The sequence below is a fragment of the Gopherus evgoodei genome, chromosome 1 (assembly GCF_007399415.2).
Source record: "Gopherus evgoodei ecotype Sinaloan lineage chromosome 1, rGopEvg1_v1.p, whole genome shotgun sequence".
NCBI classification, from domain to species: Eukaryota; Metazoa; Chordata; order Testudines; family Testudinidae; genus Gopherus; species Gopherus evgoodei.
In genome coordinates, this window is record NC_044322.1 from 227,964,073 (window position 1) to 227,982,966 (window position 18,894).

An 18,894-nucleotide genomic window follows, 5' to 3' on the forward strand; every position below is an offset into this window, starting at 1 on the left:
GAATTTAAAGTTGCCCTTCCCTGATGAATCACCTCCACTCAAGAGCAGTTGACCCTGGGGACACAGGAGGATGCAAATTGTAATCTGGCTGACATGGGTGAATCAAGCCTATGAACTATTCAGCATTGTTCAAACTTGGCCCCAAATACAGTGAAAAGTCTTGTTAAAGAGCTTAAATCCTCCTCCCCTAGACCAGACTGCTTGAAAAAGATGCATGGGAAGAGAGAGAATCAAAGGCCACAAGGTATAAAATTCAATTGATGGAGACAATTAAAAGGGACATATTATAATTAACTTTTTCAACCAGACTTCATTAGCTATTGTGTTTTGTTTTATTTATATGCTTGTCCAGCAGTAGTCAGTATAACTGATAATATCGTATTCTACAAATCAGTGGTGGATAGTTGAGTCTGATATGTTGGAGTTGTAATAGGTGCTTGGCTGGAATCAAAACACTGCTGGTGAGGAAGAGAGAGGAGATGCCTCTGCTCACAGGTTATTAAGCAGCCAGTCCAGCACTGGCAACCGAACAAAATTTCCCAGGGCCTCGCCCAGTTGTTTTTCTTTCTCATACTTCAGCACGGCCTGTATGACTTCCCCCACGCTGTACCCCTTCTCCACTGCTATTGATGACAGTTGCTGAAGCTGTGAAATAAACAGAAGCAAAACGCAAGTATGATACATCATAAATGGGATATTTTAAAAGGGAGAAATGAAGGGCGAGGATGTTGGAGTACTTCTCCTTCACCTACTTCCATTCTACTCTCTTAGGTGTACAAGCCCAGTAATGGCTAGGTGCTGCAGGATGCTGACCTGTGAGGAATGATTAAAAGAGGCAAGTAGCTAGTCTGGCTAGGTCAGTTGTAAATAGGGACAAAATAATCCTCTACAAAATCCAAAAAGGAGAGACTTACTTAGTGTTAAATACCAAGGCATAATAACTAGAAAAAATGGGTTAAGGCTTACAAAGGGAAAATTTAGGCTGAATATCAGAAAAATCTTCATCAGTGGCTACTTTGTTGCAACCCCCCCACTTTCCTAACTAATTTGAGTAGTCCCATTGTCTTGAATGAGACTAAGCGCCTAAACTGAGCAAGGTTTGGCCCAAAATACAAATGTGTGGGCTGTAGCGCCAAGTGATAACTTAATAGCATTATGATTCAAGAAAGGCATATAGTGTTTCTTGGCATCTATCTCTGTAGGAAAAGAATTCGGCACCACTTTGTGTGTCTATTATTTATTAAAAAGAAAATCAAGTTGTGTACTGGCAGCCAGGGAGAACAGGCATTGCTGGGCCACAGAAGAAGAAAATGAAATCACTTCTGGCAACGGTTTCTGAGTACCTGGCTGCATTTAAGTCATCCTGGTTCTAATTGGTTTTAGTATTCAGAAAAACAAAGGCAACTGAAAATGTGCCATATATTTTGCTTTGAAAAGTGTCTTGTTTTTAGATGTTTAAGGCTTTTCTTCCATACCATTTAGGATAGTATTGATGCTAAACAACATATCCAAAATACCCTGAAATACCCGGTTTGGTCAGAACCTGCTGTGGACATCGGATAGCTGAACCATTACCATCTGGCATGGAAGCAATTTTTTAAAATTTATAAATGGGTAATTATGCAGCTGACTACAGTTAAATACCTGGAGGCACTTTCAGAGAAAAATGTTTTCTTTTAACCATTTTTAAAATTAAAACATTGAAGGGAGTGGGAGAAAATCAAATGCCAGAAAGCAAGGTTGATACATAGACAGTTTCTTACTAAAATGAAACATGACTGGAAAATCATAGTCAAGGTGGAAGGCTATTATTTCACCATGCTGAGGTATCAGAGCACATATCGCATTTAAGAACACCCACTGTTTGAACAGCACAAGGCAGAATGGAGCAGAATTTGGGAAGTAAATGTTAGGACTTGTGTATTCATATGCATTCACTCAGAATTTCTTCTATATCTTTAGCTAGTTCATAGTGAGTATGGGTGTGGTTTAGTGTCCACTGATATCCATGGAAATCCTCTCATTGATCTCAATTGTTTTCAGATCAGGACCTAGGTTTTCAAGACTTGGAAAGATTTAGATCTGCATTTGAGCTTTGTGGCTATGTACTCTCTCTTTTACAAAATAAAAAAATTCAAAAACATTCCAATCCTAGGTTTTTTACTCAGATTATAGAAATACAAGCTGAAAGACTTAGCACTGTTAACCTCGGTGCCAGCTTGCTCCCAGTAATCAATTATCCAGACTTTCTTCCATCTAGTTTTAAATGTCCCTAGAAATAAACGTCCACACTTCCGTTGAGAGACTATTCCACAATTTAATTAGACTTGTCTGTCAGTAAATGCTGTATTTTCTTTTTCTTAATTTCTATGTATGTATGTGTATTTACACCCCTTGAAAAAAGGGTCACTTACCCACAATAACTCCTCTTCTCTTACTGTATGGCCTCCACAGAGCCACAATGCAGGAGTCAAATGCCTAGACATTCAACCATGGAACTATATTTGAGCAGTAGCTGGCAGTTAGGGAGGGTGCACAATTCCCCCACTTCTAACGGTCCACAGAAAAAGGTCATACATATCCCATCCTTTCTAACTATCCTTCAGTTCTTGTCTACATCCAGAAGCCCTATTTGTAGGTGAGTTCTCTAGCAAGACCTATTAAGAGTGGGGAAGGGAGGACAGTGTAGCTATATGGAGCCAATACATTCAGAGAACAAAAGTTACTATTGGTAAATAACTGGCTTTCTCCTTCATGACACTGCTTCTACAAATCCCCACTGTAAGAAATTAGGAGACAGTGACCTCCCTGAGGAGATGGACTGTGGAACACTATTAGCTGAACATTAAATGAGCACCAATCTTCCAAAACCAGCATCTGCTCTTGATGTGGTGTTGAGAGAAAGGTGATTCACAACGGTGTGGACCAAACTCCATGTAGCAGTCCTATTAATTTCAGACAAGGGCATATTGTTATACATGCTATTGAAGCCGCTATCCCCTACCTGATAAAACTCTGAGATGTTCCAGCACAGAGATATTAGGTAGTCTATAGCATGACTGGATTCATCTGGAGGCATGATGTCTTAGCAATTTAGCCAACTTTTCAGTCAAGATAGTTTGATCTGTAGAATTTTCTCCAAAGGCTAAATATATGTTCAACATTCTAAATAACTTAGGCCTGCTCATGTCCAGATGACATCACCTAGCAAATATCAGACAAGCCACGGATGGTTTATGTGATCACTTGTGATGATCAACATGTTTGGCTTTTGTGGGGGGTTCTTATATTTGCCAGTTGCAGAGCAGATGAAGAAATTTCATTCTAGTTTAACTGTTCCCAAGGGTTGCTCCCTGTCTCAATAGAGAGAACAAATATCCCCTTTGTTTGTCCAGGTACTACATCATAAACAGAATGTATGAGAGAATCTGCACTGGCCGTCCTTTGATCTGTAGGAGACAGGATTTGAGAGCTGTCCTGATGGCTTTGAACTCTAGCAAGTTTATGGGGAGTTTTGCCTCCCAAGCTCTTCAAAACTATGAACAAACATTTTGAATGTGCCCCTAAACCCAGGTTTGAGTCATTTGTGCCTATCATTGTCTTGTGTCAGTCTGCTCCTCAGATATTCTCTGGCAATGTCCACTAAAGTAGAATGTCTTTCACCTGCTAAGTGGGGAAATATTATCATGTTCAATTTGTAAATGCTTGATTTGTTCATCCACAACCCTGCCTAGGAGATGACTAAGGTGCTGGATTCTATCAGGTTTAACACTAAATCTTCTAAACTACATTTGTTTAGACTGACTGCCTGGATGAGCTCTATGAACTGTCCTGGGGATAGGCAAGCTAGAGCCTTGGTAGAATCTAGGATAGCCTCTCTGAAAGCTAGAATTTAAACTAAGACTAATGCAGATTTTTCTTTAGTTATTCTCAGATCAAGATACTTGATACTACATAAACCCAGCCTTGTCCCAAGACCTGCAAGGAGCAAGAACGGCTGAGAATATCTCCCGGGCAGAGGGAAGAAATGTCTGTTTGGATTTTATTTTGGAAATATAACCACAGGGAGGAAAAGTTAGTTCACGCTGAACTTTGCCACAAGATTGTCTGTGGAGAGGTCTTTGCTACCTGAAGAAAGACTGGGAAAAAAAAAAAGCCCAAGGAGGGAGAATGTCGGTTTGTTATAAAAAGAACTCTGGAGATGTGACCTTTTTGTTAATTTGGCCTGCCACTTTCCCCAGCGGGGCTAGAGTGCCTTTTGGCCTCAATACAGTGACTGAGTCAGGGTGGCAGGCTGCCAGCACTGAAGAATTTAAGCAGCTGGTAGAAATTGACATTTCTAGCAACTTTCCTTGGAGTAGATCAAATTGATTAAGCCAAATAAGGGGAATAATTTTAAAATTGTAATTTAAAATCTGAACAGTGGTATCAGAGATACTATTGGATGTGTTTGAAGTCTTGTGTTTTGGGGACTGTGTGTTTTTAGCCAGAGGGAGACAAAAAAAGGTGAGACTGTCAGGGTAAAACTGAAAGAAATGCTTCTTCTGACAAAGTCAGAATATTTCTTAAAATATATAGAAAATTCAATTAATCTAGTAAGAATTAGCATGTAAAATTTGGAAACTAAATTCAGTTATGAAAATGTGAAATGGAGGATATTTTTTCTTGCTTTAAATGAAAATATATAAATCTAAATAAAGCGTTAACTAGCTACCAATGCCTCTGTAATACTAACAAATTGGAGAAAATATAGAGGGAAATAACAAATGACTAGGGAAATGGAGAGATTGATTTATCAGGACAGATTGAAAAAAACCTATTTACTTATACCCTGGCTAAGTAACAGTTCTGAGGGGGACTTGATTAAAGTCCTCAAATATTTGAAGGGTGCAAATACCATGGGGCGAGAAGAATTATTTAAGATAATACAAAGAGGTAAAACTTAGTAGAGCTATGACATTAAAGTGTCACTGTCAACTCAAAATTGACCCATAATTTAGATTTTGTAAAGACAGACCTATAAAACCTAAGACCAATATGAATGTTTCCATTTCTTTGTTCTTAAACTTCCTATGTATACAGAGCAAACTGCAGCAACCTGAAAGTGAAATCTACTATAAATAACACTAAAACTGATTTTCATTGTCCAAGGTGAGAGTAGGGTGGCCACTGCCACATCCCCAGAATATCAGATATTCCAGTATTTCTGGGAACAGCGTGGACCTGCCACTGCCAGCGTGACCTTGCATACACAGTGTGCACAAGGTCATGCTGCACAAAAGATGCCATTTTTCACAGCCCATCATCCAACCACATGCACATGGTATGTGCAAGGTCATGTCGTTGGGGGCAGGACGACGTGCTCTGAAAATTGGCAATCTCTGTATATCCACTGACTTCACATGAAAATACCAGACAAAACCAGTCCAGGTCTAAACCACTATCCGATAGGGGACACTACTTTAGGAAACCAAGACTGTCGAGCTGAAAACCAGACTAATGGCCTTTCTAAGTGAAAGAAATACAAAAGGTAAACAAAGCACATAAAGTGAAAAGTAATTTGGATTTTAAACTTTTTCACTATTAATAATCTAAGGTTGGTAATTTAGGGAAAGAAATTTGATTGTCCACAATATGTAACTTTTAAATTGACAAGTGTCCCTTTATAATAAATAATAATAATTAATTATCTACTCTTATATAGCACTTTTCATCAGTGGATCTCAAGGTGCTTTACAAAGGAGGTTAGTTTCATAAAATATATCATAAAATGGAATATCATGAAAAAGTTCTTAATTGTATTAATCTGTGGAACTAAGGGAAGTGGTGGAAGTAAAATCACTTGGGTCATGTAAAACTAGGCTGAAAGTAGTGGAGAGTGCACCATACAGAACAATTCTTCACTGACAGGGTGATGGAGTAGATGGCATAATAGCCTTTTCCACCTCTAATGTTTATGATGGTGTTACTTTATAAAGGCAATAGCACCATCAGTAACACTTTGAGTACTATTTTAGTAAGAGAAAAGGCCAGAAATTCAGTTTTCCTTAGAACAAAAGCTTTATACCATGAGATAGTAAAACACTGAAGAAAGAACTTAAATCCCACCAGGGCCTAAAGTCCCTGCCCATTACCCAATTACGTCATTGCTTACCTTATTCAGAAACTCATCATCGTCATCCAAGAAATACAATACAGGCACGTTTGTCTGAGAGGCTGCTACCCACTGGAGGAGTGCTTGGAGCTGTTTGTTATGTAAGCTCTCGGAAGGATTCTGGTTCATCACTACCACTTTGCGACCAGATGCACTGTCTTCACCTGATCCAAGCCCAGCCTCAGCAGTTCCTGTGCACTTGGAATCCATAGATCCTGTGCCATCTTCCCTGTCCCCTATCTCTGCTAGAGCAGACTCTGGGTTGCTGTATTTGGCTATCATAAGACACAACTTTGTCACTGTATCCACCAAACTGTCAATAAATTGCCCACTGCCCCCCTCTTTTCCACTTATGTCAAACTGATCAGTAATCATTTTTGTCAGTCCAGATATAGCCTCTTCACAGGACTGTTCAACTTCTGAAAGGGCATGTCCCTCAGAGCTTTTGCCAAGATTCCTATTTGTTTCATCCATCATGGAATTTCCTTGTTGGCCTTCTATTTTGCAACCAGTCTCATTTATTAATTTTCGGATAAGCATTAATATGACACTGGACATGTCATTTTCAGGGTTCTGCTTTTGAAGTTCTGACTTCTGGGAACCTGATTCGTCACTTTGTTTTGATGGATCCTGATCTTTTGCTGAAGATGGCCTGAAACTACTGCAACCACCTTTTTCATGGGATTCATGCGAGAGGAATCCAAATGAAGTGGTACCTGCTTTGTTAGTTTTGCCCCCTTCAGCTGTGCCCTTGCCTGCATTCTCCTGTTGGATTAAATGATACTGTATCAGCAATAGTGCAGTCACAATCAGATCTTTTGCCCATGCATCTCCAGAGATTTTGGTCATGTTCTGAATTTCTGAACTCAAGTGTGGATTTTCTGGAGGTTTAGGTTCAGCTTCCCTTGCTGAAGGCTGAGACTTCGAGCATCTGTTGCATTTTTGTTGGTTTTGATGCCACAGAGTAAGCCCATGCTTAATTATGTGGTTACCTACTGTTTCTGCACAGGTCATTTCTTTTTCTTTCTCTTTGGTAACTGTTTCAGTTTTTGTTGCTGAAAACCTCAAGTTCTGAGCCTTTGCATCTGCTGCTCGTGAACCCGTCTTCACAGATGCATACGCAAGGCTTTGAGACTGGGACTTATCTCCTGCTGGTTTTTGCACTATTAAGGTAGTATGTAAACGATTCAGCATTGCTTGTACTATTTCTGCAGCCTTGTGACTTCCTTGACTGAATAGGCTCCGCTTCACTGCAGAAACAAAATCTGAGTCAGTCATGAGTGTTCCTGTAACATTGTGTAAATTTTTCATACAGGAGTCTATTAAATCTGAAACTACCTCCTTGGAGTGCTTTAGTATCACCTTTTTCAGCACCACACAAGCTATGCTTGAGTCATTCACTTCAACTTTCATGGTCTTCATAACTGAGACCATCATATCTGAAACCATGTTATTGGCATAAACCAGAATCCCTTTGCTTAAAGTATTCGTAAATTCATCTGGGCCAAAGCGTTTTTTATGATGGCATGTTCTGTTCTCACTGTGTGCTGACCTTCTTTCATGACTCTGCTCATTTCTAGTTGAAGATTGTTCGTCTACTTCTTTATAAAAAAATGTTTTCCTCTTGGAAGATGGAGTCCCTTCATATTTAGTTTCCTTCATATTAATATGAGTTGTATTCTCTGATGGATTATTTTTGCCTTCATCTGTGCCCACTCCACTAGACTTGTGACCTGGTTCCCCAAGAGAGGCAAAAAGTGATTTGTGTATGCACTTATCAGTGCCATCTGTCTTGTCATTAATCTCTTTACGTGCCATTGCAATGACAAGGTTAGAGAGTCTGTTAACATAAAAAGAGACTTCATCCACACCTTGCTTGGTATCTGCAGAAGTTAGCTGACTCTCTATGTCTTTTGGTTCCTTTTGACTTGAGGTGGATTTCATCTCCATATGAAAATCGGGAGACCCATTGTTGGATCTAACATCCATGCTAAACTGCTCATCGTAGACACTGAAACCACCTGGTGAGGGTGCATTGCGCATTTGGATGCTCTGCCCACCTATTGATGGTTCCCTTGAGTTCTCATAAGTCTTTTGTTTACTAGTAGACTTCAGCACATCCTGGATTCCAAGTGCACATCTTTCGAGATCTTTTCGGAGCCAGGTCAAGACTTTGAGGGGATCTGATGCAGCTTGTTTGAAAAATGTTGCTGAATCAGTCTAAGGATTGAAACAAATCACAAATTTACAACGGTTTAATTCCCCAATATTCATATTCCCTTGGTACAAAGACCTTGCTCAATCCAAGGCAGTGTATAAAAACCTAATGCAACTCTCATCAGCCTTGCCTACGCCAGAAAAATCAATACTTATATTTTAGCAACTGCCAGCAGTGATGCAGCTCAACCTGTGGTAGAACCAACGTAAGTGCTAGAGAGCAGACATGCTGACATTTTTACTAGCCTGGCATGAAACCCTGTTCTATACCCGTGGCTTAGCACTAATGCAGCTGCAACATGGACACTAACTCTTCTTGTGTAGATGCACCCATTGATGTGAATAGTAAGACTCTCACTGACTTCAGTGAAAGTTGGATCAGGTCCTACACTAGTATGTAGTCTGGCCTCTTTCTTCTGTATGGATTACATAGTAAAGAAAAATGTAAATGACAAGGACTAATGAATGGATGTAAAAACTGGATGTTTTAACAACTGTGGAGAGAGAAGCAAAAGAAAAGATACATCTGAGTTTAATCTCTTGTGAATGAACAAATCAAGGATCCAAATGTCATGTCCGGGGATTTGTCCTGCTTTGAACAGGGGGTTGGCCTAGATGACCTCCTGAGGTCCCTTCCAACCCTGATATTCAGTGATTTTTGGGGGGTAGGGATAGCTCAGTGGCTTAAGCATTGACCTGCTAAACCCAGGATTGTGAGTTTAATTCCTGAGGGGCCATTTAGGGATCTGGGGCAAAATCAGTACTTGGTCCTACTATTGAAAGCAGGGGGCTGGACTCAAAATGACATTTTTAGGGTCCCTTCCAGTTCTATGAGATAGGTAATCTCCATATATTATTATTATGTATAATTCACTTGAGTTTTCAAGAAATACATTGTCTTTTAAAGATCAGAGATTGCTCTTTGCTTTACCCTTCCAGCACTGAGGATGAGTTTACTTGTTGTCTGAGAACAGCAACAAAGGAATGACATTTAGCAAATTTAATCTTATTTCCTCTGTCCCTCTGACATGTACTTGCTTTGTGTGTGTATCTGATGTCATCTTATTTTAGCTCACTCACTCTCATGAAAAGGATCTACTATTGTCAGTTAGAGGCCAGTATTTGTGAAGCTGAAGGGCTAGTGTTTTCATCACTACTCCACCAGCATTGGTGTCATTTATCTAGTAGCTGTTCACAGCACAGAGGCTGTTTAACTACTTTTTCCCTCTTAAACCACTTTGGTGGAGAGGAATAGAACAATCACAGCTATAATGAATAGCCAGGGAACTATCCCATTAGACCATCTGGATATCCCCTCAGCTTCAAAGGGAGGAACTTGATGTGGACCTGATAGTTTCCCCCCATCAAAATGAAAGAAATATATAGCAGCTGTACTCTTGTTGCTGTTCAATTTAAAATAATAATAATAATAAATTAATAGTTGATAATTAATAATGTCCAGTAATCTTAACATGCTTAAATCTCTAGCAATTATGACAACAGGATGGAGGAAATGATGGTTTAATTAATGTATCTGCCTCAAGACTGCAGCTGTTCCATTGTGCGTGCATTCTACATTTTTGTCATCACTGATGTGACCCACTATGTCTATGTGTAGTGTACAGAAGCTAGAAGATATATGACAAACTGTCATCTCATCCTTGTACTATAGCAAAAGGACATCTCTTTGGGATGCATAATATATTTTATCTGACTGCATGATTGGGTGGGAGAAGGGATGTAATGTTTAGACCCAATAAACCCCTGAAGCCTGGACAACAGCAGACTTCAGCCCCACAATATCGCCTACATAAAAGAACTCCAGAGTGTCAGTCCAGGATACAACCTCAGCTACACCAGGACCAAGAGGCCTACACTCCTATAGAGAGAGACAGAGTGGTGAACAGATAGCAATATCACAAACTGAAACCTACTAAACCTATTGGCATTACAGAGAACTTTACAAACCTTTGCCAGTTTCACACTGCTCTTTACTGCCATCCTTATCTGGGAGTCAGATAAAGCCAAAACTTTCATCAAAACTCAGTGTGCACAACTACATTAATCTGAATTCACAGAAAATTGGTATGAACCCAGGCAAACTAAAATCAACAAGAATCTCACAGCTTCAGTCAGGATTCTTGAGTTCTGTTTCTGAATGTTGCCACTGGCTCTGTGTCAGCCCAATTCTGCCAAACTTACTCAAACTGAAGTATACTTTATTTTGTAAGAGATTCCACACCCAGGAAAGGCAGTTCCTAGGTCATACTGGTGTAAATCCAGAGTAACTGTAAATTCAGTGGATTTAGTCTGGACTCACACAGATATGGTTGAAAGCAGAATCTGGCCCATTGACTCTGGTGGAGTTACTTTGGATGTGTTCCAGTGTAAAAGAGCACAATTTAGCCCTAAATAATATTTATATGTATCTTTCACTTTATACACTGCATCTATCAACAACTCTTTCAGTATCTTTATTTTAAGAACAACTACCATAATCAAATTCACATAATTTGAAGATGGTACATACCTCTTATCTTATCCATAATCTTTACCATACTTTAGCAAGCTAAAACACACTGTTGGTATTTCTAACAACAGGTGCTCATGATGTCACGACATTCTGGGTACAAAAGCTGGATAAACAAATCACAACTAATAACTTATTTGACAAATGTATTGAACAAATCTATGGTTCTGGTCAGAAATACTGCTTTTGGGGAACTTCTGCATAAACGAACTTTTCTTGCATGAATGTTTGTAAAACGCTAATAAAAAGGGAGGTGAACAAAGTTAAAAATAAATTCTTGTTTGATCTCAGCACAACATTTGTGAATAAATTTTCTCACTATTCACCCAGAGCGAGAGAGTGTCATCGTACCCTCTGTTTTCTTCTAGTATATGATCTATAACCAAATTTATCATAAAGATGATTAATTATGAACATTCAGCAACCGACTTTTCATTGAGATTAAACCAACATCAGCTGTAAAGCCAACACTTAAGGCACAGTATTGAGAGATGCATAACAGCTCTCTGAATTTGGCCCCTAGCATCAACCTAGATATTCCTGGCTTGTGCCAAAGACTACATTATACAATATTGCTAGATAGAATTGGTTGTGAATTTTTGGATAATTTGGTTTTCACTGGAAAATGCCGATTTGTCAAAACTGAAACTTTTCATAGGAATGTACCAGTCTTGACAAAACTTGCCTTGGGAAAAGTTTTGCAGGTCCAGGGTGGAGTTTCTGGTTGAAACCACAGTAAGATATAGAGATATAGAAACATGACAGAGGAGGGATTTTTACCTGTCTCTCCCACATCCCAGATGCATGCCTTAACAACTAGACTACTCTGAGGTCCCACTCTTGTGGTCTGTCTTTTCATGAAAAACTTCAAAAAGTCTCAGGTTTTGTCCCAGTGCGGAACAGGAACATTTTCAAAGTCTCAAAATTTTTCACAGGACAGGAAAGTCATCCCCACCATCCTCACCTGCTCTGCTAGTGAAACCTTAATTGGCCTAGGAAAAAACATGCAATATTTTACTTTGGAAGATAAGGTAATGTCTATACCAAATGAAAATTTCTAGATCCCATTTTCTCGAATGGTAACTTTACATTATTTACAATATATGGAGCTGAACACTGATTTATCTCATTTGGAGAGTAAATCCCATACTGTAAGGGACCAGTAACTACCATATATGGCCTGGTCCACATTATGCTGTTAAATCGATTTTAACAGCGTTAAATAGATTTAACGCTGTACCCGTCCACACCACAATGCACTTTAAATCGATTTAAAGGGCTCTTTAAATCAATTTCTGTACTCCTCCCCAACGAGAGGAGTAATGCTAAAATCGATATTAGCTTATCGATTTAGGGTTAGTGTGGCCGCAAATCGAAGTTATTGGCCTCCGGGCGGTATCCCACAGTGCACCAGTGGCCGCTCTGGACAGGTAACTGAGCTCTAATGCACTGGCCAGGTATAGAGGAAAAGCCCCGCGAATTTTTGAATTGCATTTCCTGTTTGGCCAGCATGGAGCTCTCATCAGCACAGGTGACCACGCAGAGCTCATCAGCACAGGTAACAATGTAGTCTCCTGAGAATAGAAAAAGAGCTCCAGCATGGACCGCACGAGAGGTACTGGATCTTATCGCTATATGGGGAGAGGATTCAGTGCTAACAGAACTGCGTTCCAAAAGATGAAATGAAAAAACTTTTGAAAAAATTTCCAATACCATGAGGGAGAGAGGCCACCCCAGGGACTCAGTGCAGTGCAGAGTGAAAGTGAAGGAGCTCAGACAAGCCTACCAGAAAACCAAAGCTGCAAACGGAAGATCTGGATCAGGGCCAAAAACATGCCACTTCTATGCTGAGCTGCATGCAATTTTAGGGGGCTGCGCCACCACTACCCCCCCCTTGTCCGTAGATTCCGAGGTGGGGGGTTATAATCTCAACCATGGGTGAGGATTCAGCGGAGGGGGAAGATGATGAGGAGGAAGAGGAGGAAGAGCTTGCAGAGAGCACACAGCACTCCATTCTCCCCAACAGCCAGGAGCTTTTTATGACCCAGACGGAATTACCGTCCGAGCCCTCCCAAGCCACTAGCCCAGATAGTGAAGCCATGGAAGCGATCTCTGGTGAGTGTACCTTTGTAAATATAAAACATAGTTTAAAAGCAAGCGCTTTTTAATGATTGATTTGCCATGAGGGCTTGGCATGTATTAGCAGGCATTAAAGTTACTGGAACAGTTTGTTAACATGTCTGCGGATGGAGCGGAAATCCTCCAGGGACATCTCCATGAAGCACTCCTGGAGGTACTCCAAAAGCCTTTGCAGAAGGTTTCTGGGCAAGGCAGCCTTGTTCTGTCCACCATGGAAGGACACTTTACCACGCCATGCATGTAGCAAGTAATCGGGTATCATTGCATGACAAAGCCTAGCTGCATATGGTCCCGGTGATTGCAGGCATTCAAGAAACATCCGTTCTTTATCTCACTCTGTTATCCTCAGCAGAGTGATATCGTTCATGGTAACCTGGTTGAAATTAAGGAATTTTATTAAGGGGACAGAGCTGGCCATTCCTACTGGGCTGCTTGCCTGTTGCTTAAAAGAAATCCTTCCTTGCAGGTAGCCAAGCGGGGGGAGGGGAAGGAGGTTAATGGCGCTGAGCTTTTTAGCAGGAATCTTCTCAGCTACCAGCCACGTGGTGGTGGTGGGGGCTGGGAGGAGAAAGTGGGGGTGATTAGCGGTGATCTTCCATTATACCAGCCATGCGGTGGGGGGAGGGGTAAAGCAATTCCAGGGTTAGGGTTAGGGTTTGGCGTCTGCTGCTCCTTGTTAAAGAAGCAGCACAGGGAGAAGCTATATGCCTCTTTGTATGGCTTACCATGACCGCATGCAAGCTGAATTGTGATGCCCGGACCTGCGTCTGTGTTGATGTTACACCACAGCCGCAGGCACTCAATACTAAAAGAATCCAAATGCGACCTTGTAGTGAAATCACATGTGCTATGTAAGGTGAATAGTGTTGTTCACTGTGAAAGAGTATAACCATTGTTCTGTGAAATGTATCTTTTATAATCCTTCTATCACTATTTTCCCCCACTCATGCAGCTGCAAATTTTTCAGGCCTCCCTACTCCATCCCGAAGGCTAGCTCAGATAAGGTGGAGGAAGAAGAGGACACGAGATGAAATGTTCAAAGAAATCATGGCAGTAACCCGCAATGAAAGAGCTCATCTGGGGGAGTGGAAGGATGAGGTAGCAAAGTACAGGAAAGATGCCAGTGAATGTGAGGACAGGAGGGACCAACGTGAGGATAGGAGGGACGAACATGAGGATAGGAGAAACACTCGAGATGAGAGGTGGCGGCAGGAAGATCAGAGGTGTAGGCAAGAAGATCAGCGGTGGCGGGATGCAACGCTGGAGCTGCTGTGTGATCAAACTGACATCCTCCGACGTCTGGTGGATCTTCAGGAAGAGCAGCGGGGTCACAGAGTGCCGCTCCAGCCCATGTTTAACCACCCTCAGTACTCACCATGTTCCATATCTTCCACACCCAGATGTGTAAGAAAATGTGGGGGAAGGCTTTCTGCACCTGCCCACTCCACCCCCATGGACAGTCCAACCAAAAGGCTGTCATTACATTGAAATGTCCTTAATGGCCTTTTTCTTCCCTCCTATCCTCCTTCCAAACCACACCCGGGATACCTTGTTAATTCTCTGCCTCTTTTTATAATTACATGCTTTTTAAACGATAATAACTTTATTTCCATAAGCAAGCTGTAATCGAAGGGGAGGGTGAGTTGGATACAGGGAATGACTTTTATAAAGAATACATGCTTTTTAAACGATAGTAACTTTATTTCCAGAAGCAAGCTGTAATCGAAGGGGGAGGGTGGGTTGCTTACAGGAGGAGTTAATAAAGGGGGGGAGGTTCATGAAGGGGAAACAAACACAGCAGTCACACCGTACCCTGGCCCATGATGAAACTCGTTTTCAAGGCTTCTCTGATGCGCACTGCTTCCTGGTGAGCTCTTCTAATCGCCCTGGTGTCTGGCTGTGCGTAATCAATGGCCAGGTGATTTGCCTCAGCCTCCCACCCCGCCATAAAGGTCTCCCCCTTACTTTCACAGAGATTGTGGAGCACACAGCAAGCAGCAATAACAAAGGGGACACTGGTTTGGCTGAGGTCTGAGCGAGTGAGTAACGTTCGCCAGCGGGCTTCTAAACGGCCAAATGCACATTCTACCACCATCCTGCACTTGCTCAGCCTGTAGTTGAACAGCTCCTGACCACTGTCCAGGCTGCCTGCGTAAGGCTTCGTGACCCATAGCATCAAAAGGTAGGCTGGGTCCCCCAGGATAACAACCAGGCATTTCAACATCCCCAACTGTTATTTTCTGGTCCGGGAAGTAAGTCCCTTGCTGCAGCTGTTTAAACAGAGCAGTGCTTCTGAAGACGTGAGCATCATGAACCCTTCCTGGCCATCCCACCTGGATGTTGGTGAAACGTCCCTTGTGATCCACCAGTGCTTGCAGCACCATTGAAAAGTACCCCTTGAGGTTTATGTACTGGGTGCCCTGGTGCTCTGGTGCCAAGATAGGGATATGGATTCCATCTATCACCCCTCCACAGTTAGGGAATCTCATTGCAGCAAAGCCATCCACTATGACTGGCATGTTTCCCAGAGTCACAACCTTTCGTAGCAGCAGCTTAATGATTGCTTTTGCTACTTGCAACACAGCAGCCCACACAGTAGATTTTCCCACTCCAAATTCATTCCTGACTGACCGGTAGCTGTCTGATGTTGCAAGCTTCCAGAGGGCTATTGCCACTCGCTTCTCCACTGTGAGGGCTGCTCTCATCTTGGTATTATGGCGTTTCAGGGCAGGGGAAAGCAAGTCACAAAGTTCAAAGAAAGTGCTCTTACGCATGCGAAAGTTTAGCAGCCACTGCAAATCGTCCCACACCTGCAAAACTATGCTGTCCCACCAGTCTGTGCTTGTTTCCCGGGCCCAAAATTGGCGTTCAATGGGCAGAACCTCCCCCATTACCAGCAGGAGCTCCAAAGCGCGGGGACCTGCGGTTAGGGAGAAATCAGTGTCCATGTCCTCATCACTCTCGTCGCCGCACTGACGTAGCTGCCGTAGCTGCTGTAGCTGCCTCCTCCTCTCCTGCATTTGCAGTTCATGGTTCACCATAGACAGCACGAGAATGCGTGAGGTGTTTACAACGTCCACGATCGCGCTATTGAGCTGAGCATGGTCCATGCTTGCTGTGCTATGGCGTTTGCTCAGTTCACCCAGTAAAAAAGGCGCGAAATGGCTGTCTGCTGCTTTCAGGAAGGGAGGGGTGAGGCTGTACCCAGAACCACCCGCGACAATGATTTTTGCCCCATCAAGCACTTGGGTATTAACCCAGAATTCCAAGGGTCAGGGAAGACTGTGGGAACTGTGGGATAGCTACAGGATAGCTACCCACAGTGCAACGCTCCGGAAATCGATGGTAGCCTAGGACCATGGACGCACACCGCCGAATTAATGTGCCTACTGTGGATGCATAAAATCAACTTTATAATATCTATTTTATAAAACCGGTTTAAGTTAATTCGATATTATGCTGTAGTGTAGACGTACCCTGAGAGAGACAAAGACCTTGCTACTTCCAAGGTATCAAACATATAGAATAAAACCATTCAAATGAATCCAAACTTGTAATATAACAGTGCAAATATCTGGCATTTTTGATGACATGACTGAAAATCTAATTGCAATGTAGAATGCCCTGTTTACTAACAAATTCATTGGGAAAAACATTTACCTTTCTTTAATATATCCACACAGAGACAAATCACTTTTCATGCTCTGTATGGTATATTTTTGGTTATTTTTGCAGACTGTTCTTTTTATGAAAATAGATTTATAAAATAATTAAAAAAAACCAACACATTTCTTACTGTCCAGTTCTGTTCTTCTCTGCCTCCTGGAGTATAGCGATCCACTTTACAGAGTCCACTCTGGCTCTGTAACCAGTCAATGTTGTCAGTCATCTGTGATGAAGTAGAAAGAAAACCAAAATCAGAGGCACGGATATGAAAGGTGAAGGAATGTGGACAATGCTGGGGATAGTCAATGATGATCTACAGTAGAGATATCCAAAATGCGATCTCTTGATACCACATTATCCTTCACCACTCCAGAGATAATCTCAGACCAGTACCCTACTGCAGAGGTGCTGGAACAATTTGTATAGTGGGGGTGCTGAGAGCAATTGAACCAAACTGTGAACCCTGTATATAATGGAAACCACTTCAAGCTAGAGGGTGCTGCAGCACCCACCGCACCTCTAGTTCCAGCACCTATGCCCTACCATACAGTAGAAGATAATGGTAGCAATAAACTGAAGAAAAAACAAAGACAATTCTTTGCCCACACTAAATTCTTTTAGCTACAGAAACTTTAGGTGTTACTTGATATTTCATAAAATACATTTTCAGATAGAAATCAAAGGCTACGTCTTCAGTACCGGCCGTATCGGCGGGTAGCAATAGATTTCTCGGGGATCAATATATTGCGTCTCATCGATCCCCGAACGAGCTCCTGTCGAATCCTGAACTCCACCAGTGCAAACAGCGGTAGCAGAGTCGACGGGGAGTCACAGATGTCGATCCTGCGCCGTAAGGATGGTAGGTAACTCGATCTAAGATACTTCGACTTCAGCTACGCTATTCACGTAGCTGAAGTTGCGTATCTTAGATCGATTTCCCCCCCCCCCCCGTGTAGACCAGCCCAAAATGTCAAGATAGCAATGTCCCTATAAGCACAATTTTGCAGAGGGAAATGCAGGTATGGCACAATGGATTTTGACAGGCATTGAGAGTTATATACTATAATTAGGATTTTCAAAGGCAATTCAGTGAGAGTTGGGCACCTAACTCCCTTAGGATTTTTAAAAGCCCCAGCCTGAAAAAGGATACAATTGCCAGAAAACAGAACCATGATTGTGTAAGAGAAGACTGCAAATTTTGAAAATCCAGACAATTGAAAATATTACACAAATGCTCAAAAAGAGCAGAAAGAACTAATCTAATCCTTGTGTTCAAGACACTTCTCCCAACATTTTCAGAGCTGAGTTTTAATGAAAATAAGGTTCAAACAGAATTAATGAACTCACCGTTTTCTAGGACACGTTCTGAGACCCAAGGAAAGTCTCTGAAAAATTGTGATTTGTCCTCACAATTTCTGAGAATTGCTCCCATAGGCAGCCATATAAAATCAGAACCTATAAAGGCTGAAGAAAAATATCTGATTTTGAAACATCTTTGTAAAGTGGCAGCATCAATTTCCTGTTTTCCATCCAGCCTGCAAAACTCTTTTGTGACTAGAAATATCACCATATACTTGAGAACATTAAAAAGCACTTATTGCAGTAGTGTCAGCTATTTAAAGGTCATTGGATGCCAGAAATAAAATCTGAGGAGTGGGGGGAATAGAAAGAAAATTAAACATTTCAGGACTAAACTCTTAACCTTTCAAATACTGTTTATGCTGCAGTGAAAAAACAAAACAAAACAAAATAGCAACAAGTAGCAAGGCTGGAAAAACTGCAGAATAATACAGAAATGGTTCAGATGTATATAATAATGAATTGGGTATGGTCAAGGTCCCATGTACCCTGTAGCTGTGGACTTGTTGCAGCCTTATGCTCCAGAGTTCTAACCCTTATGCTTGTGAAGACAGCTTTCTGATTTGAACAGCGTGTACAGCGGCACAGTCATGTCCTTCTACAGTGTGAGTCTCCACACATCCTGAAATCACAGCTCTGTTAATCTGGAAATCTAATTATGCAAATTTCACTATCACGTTGTTCACTATTACATTGCTGATCATTTTCACATCCAACTAATATGCTTATTTCAAACGTTAACTTGCCTCCAACACCTTGTCAGCTGCCTAAAGCTTCAAATGCCTCCTATCCAATTTCCAAAACTTCCCACTTACCCCTGAACTTTTTT

The 18,894-nt window shown here is 41.6% G+C and overlaps 1 protein-coding gene across 1 annotated transcript; it reads right to left on the reverse strand.

Moving 5' to 3' along the window:
• Positions 1-489: 489 nt before the first annotated feature.
• AKAP3 (A-kinase anchoring protein 3) lies at positions 490-18,124 on the reverse strand. The gene is made up of 4 exons (XM_030553174.1): positions 18,054-18,124; positions 16,837-16,929; positions 6,155-8,374; positions 490-645 (listed from the first exon to the last, which is right to left on the reverse strand). The coding sequence occupies exons 2-4, from the start codon at positions 16,927-16,929 to the stop codon at positions 490-492; spliced, it is 2,469 nt and encodes an 822-aa protein (XP_030409034.1). The 5' UTR covers positions 18,054-18,124.
• Between the last annotated feature and the right edge of the window lie 770 nt (positions 18,125-18,894).

Excerpts from the sequence above, each read along its gene's own strand:
- AKAP3 (XM_030553174.1), bottom strand. The coding sequence starts at position 16,929 with ATGACTGACAACATTGACTGGTTACAGAGCCAGAGTGGACTCTGTAAA. Across the intron at positions 8,375-16,836 it reads GAGAAGAACAGAACTGGACA|ACTGATTCAGCAACATTTTT; the intron begins GTAAGAAATGTG and ends TTCAATCCTTAG. Across the intron at positions 646-6,154 it reads ATGATGAGTTTCTGAATAAG|CTTCAGCAACTGTCATCAAT; the intron begins GTAAGCAATGAC and ends TTTATTTCACAG.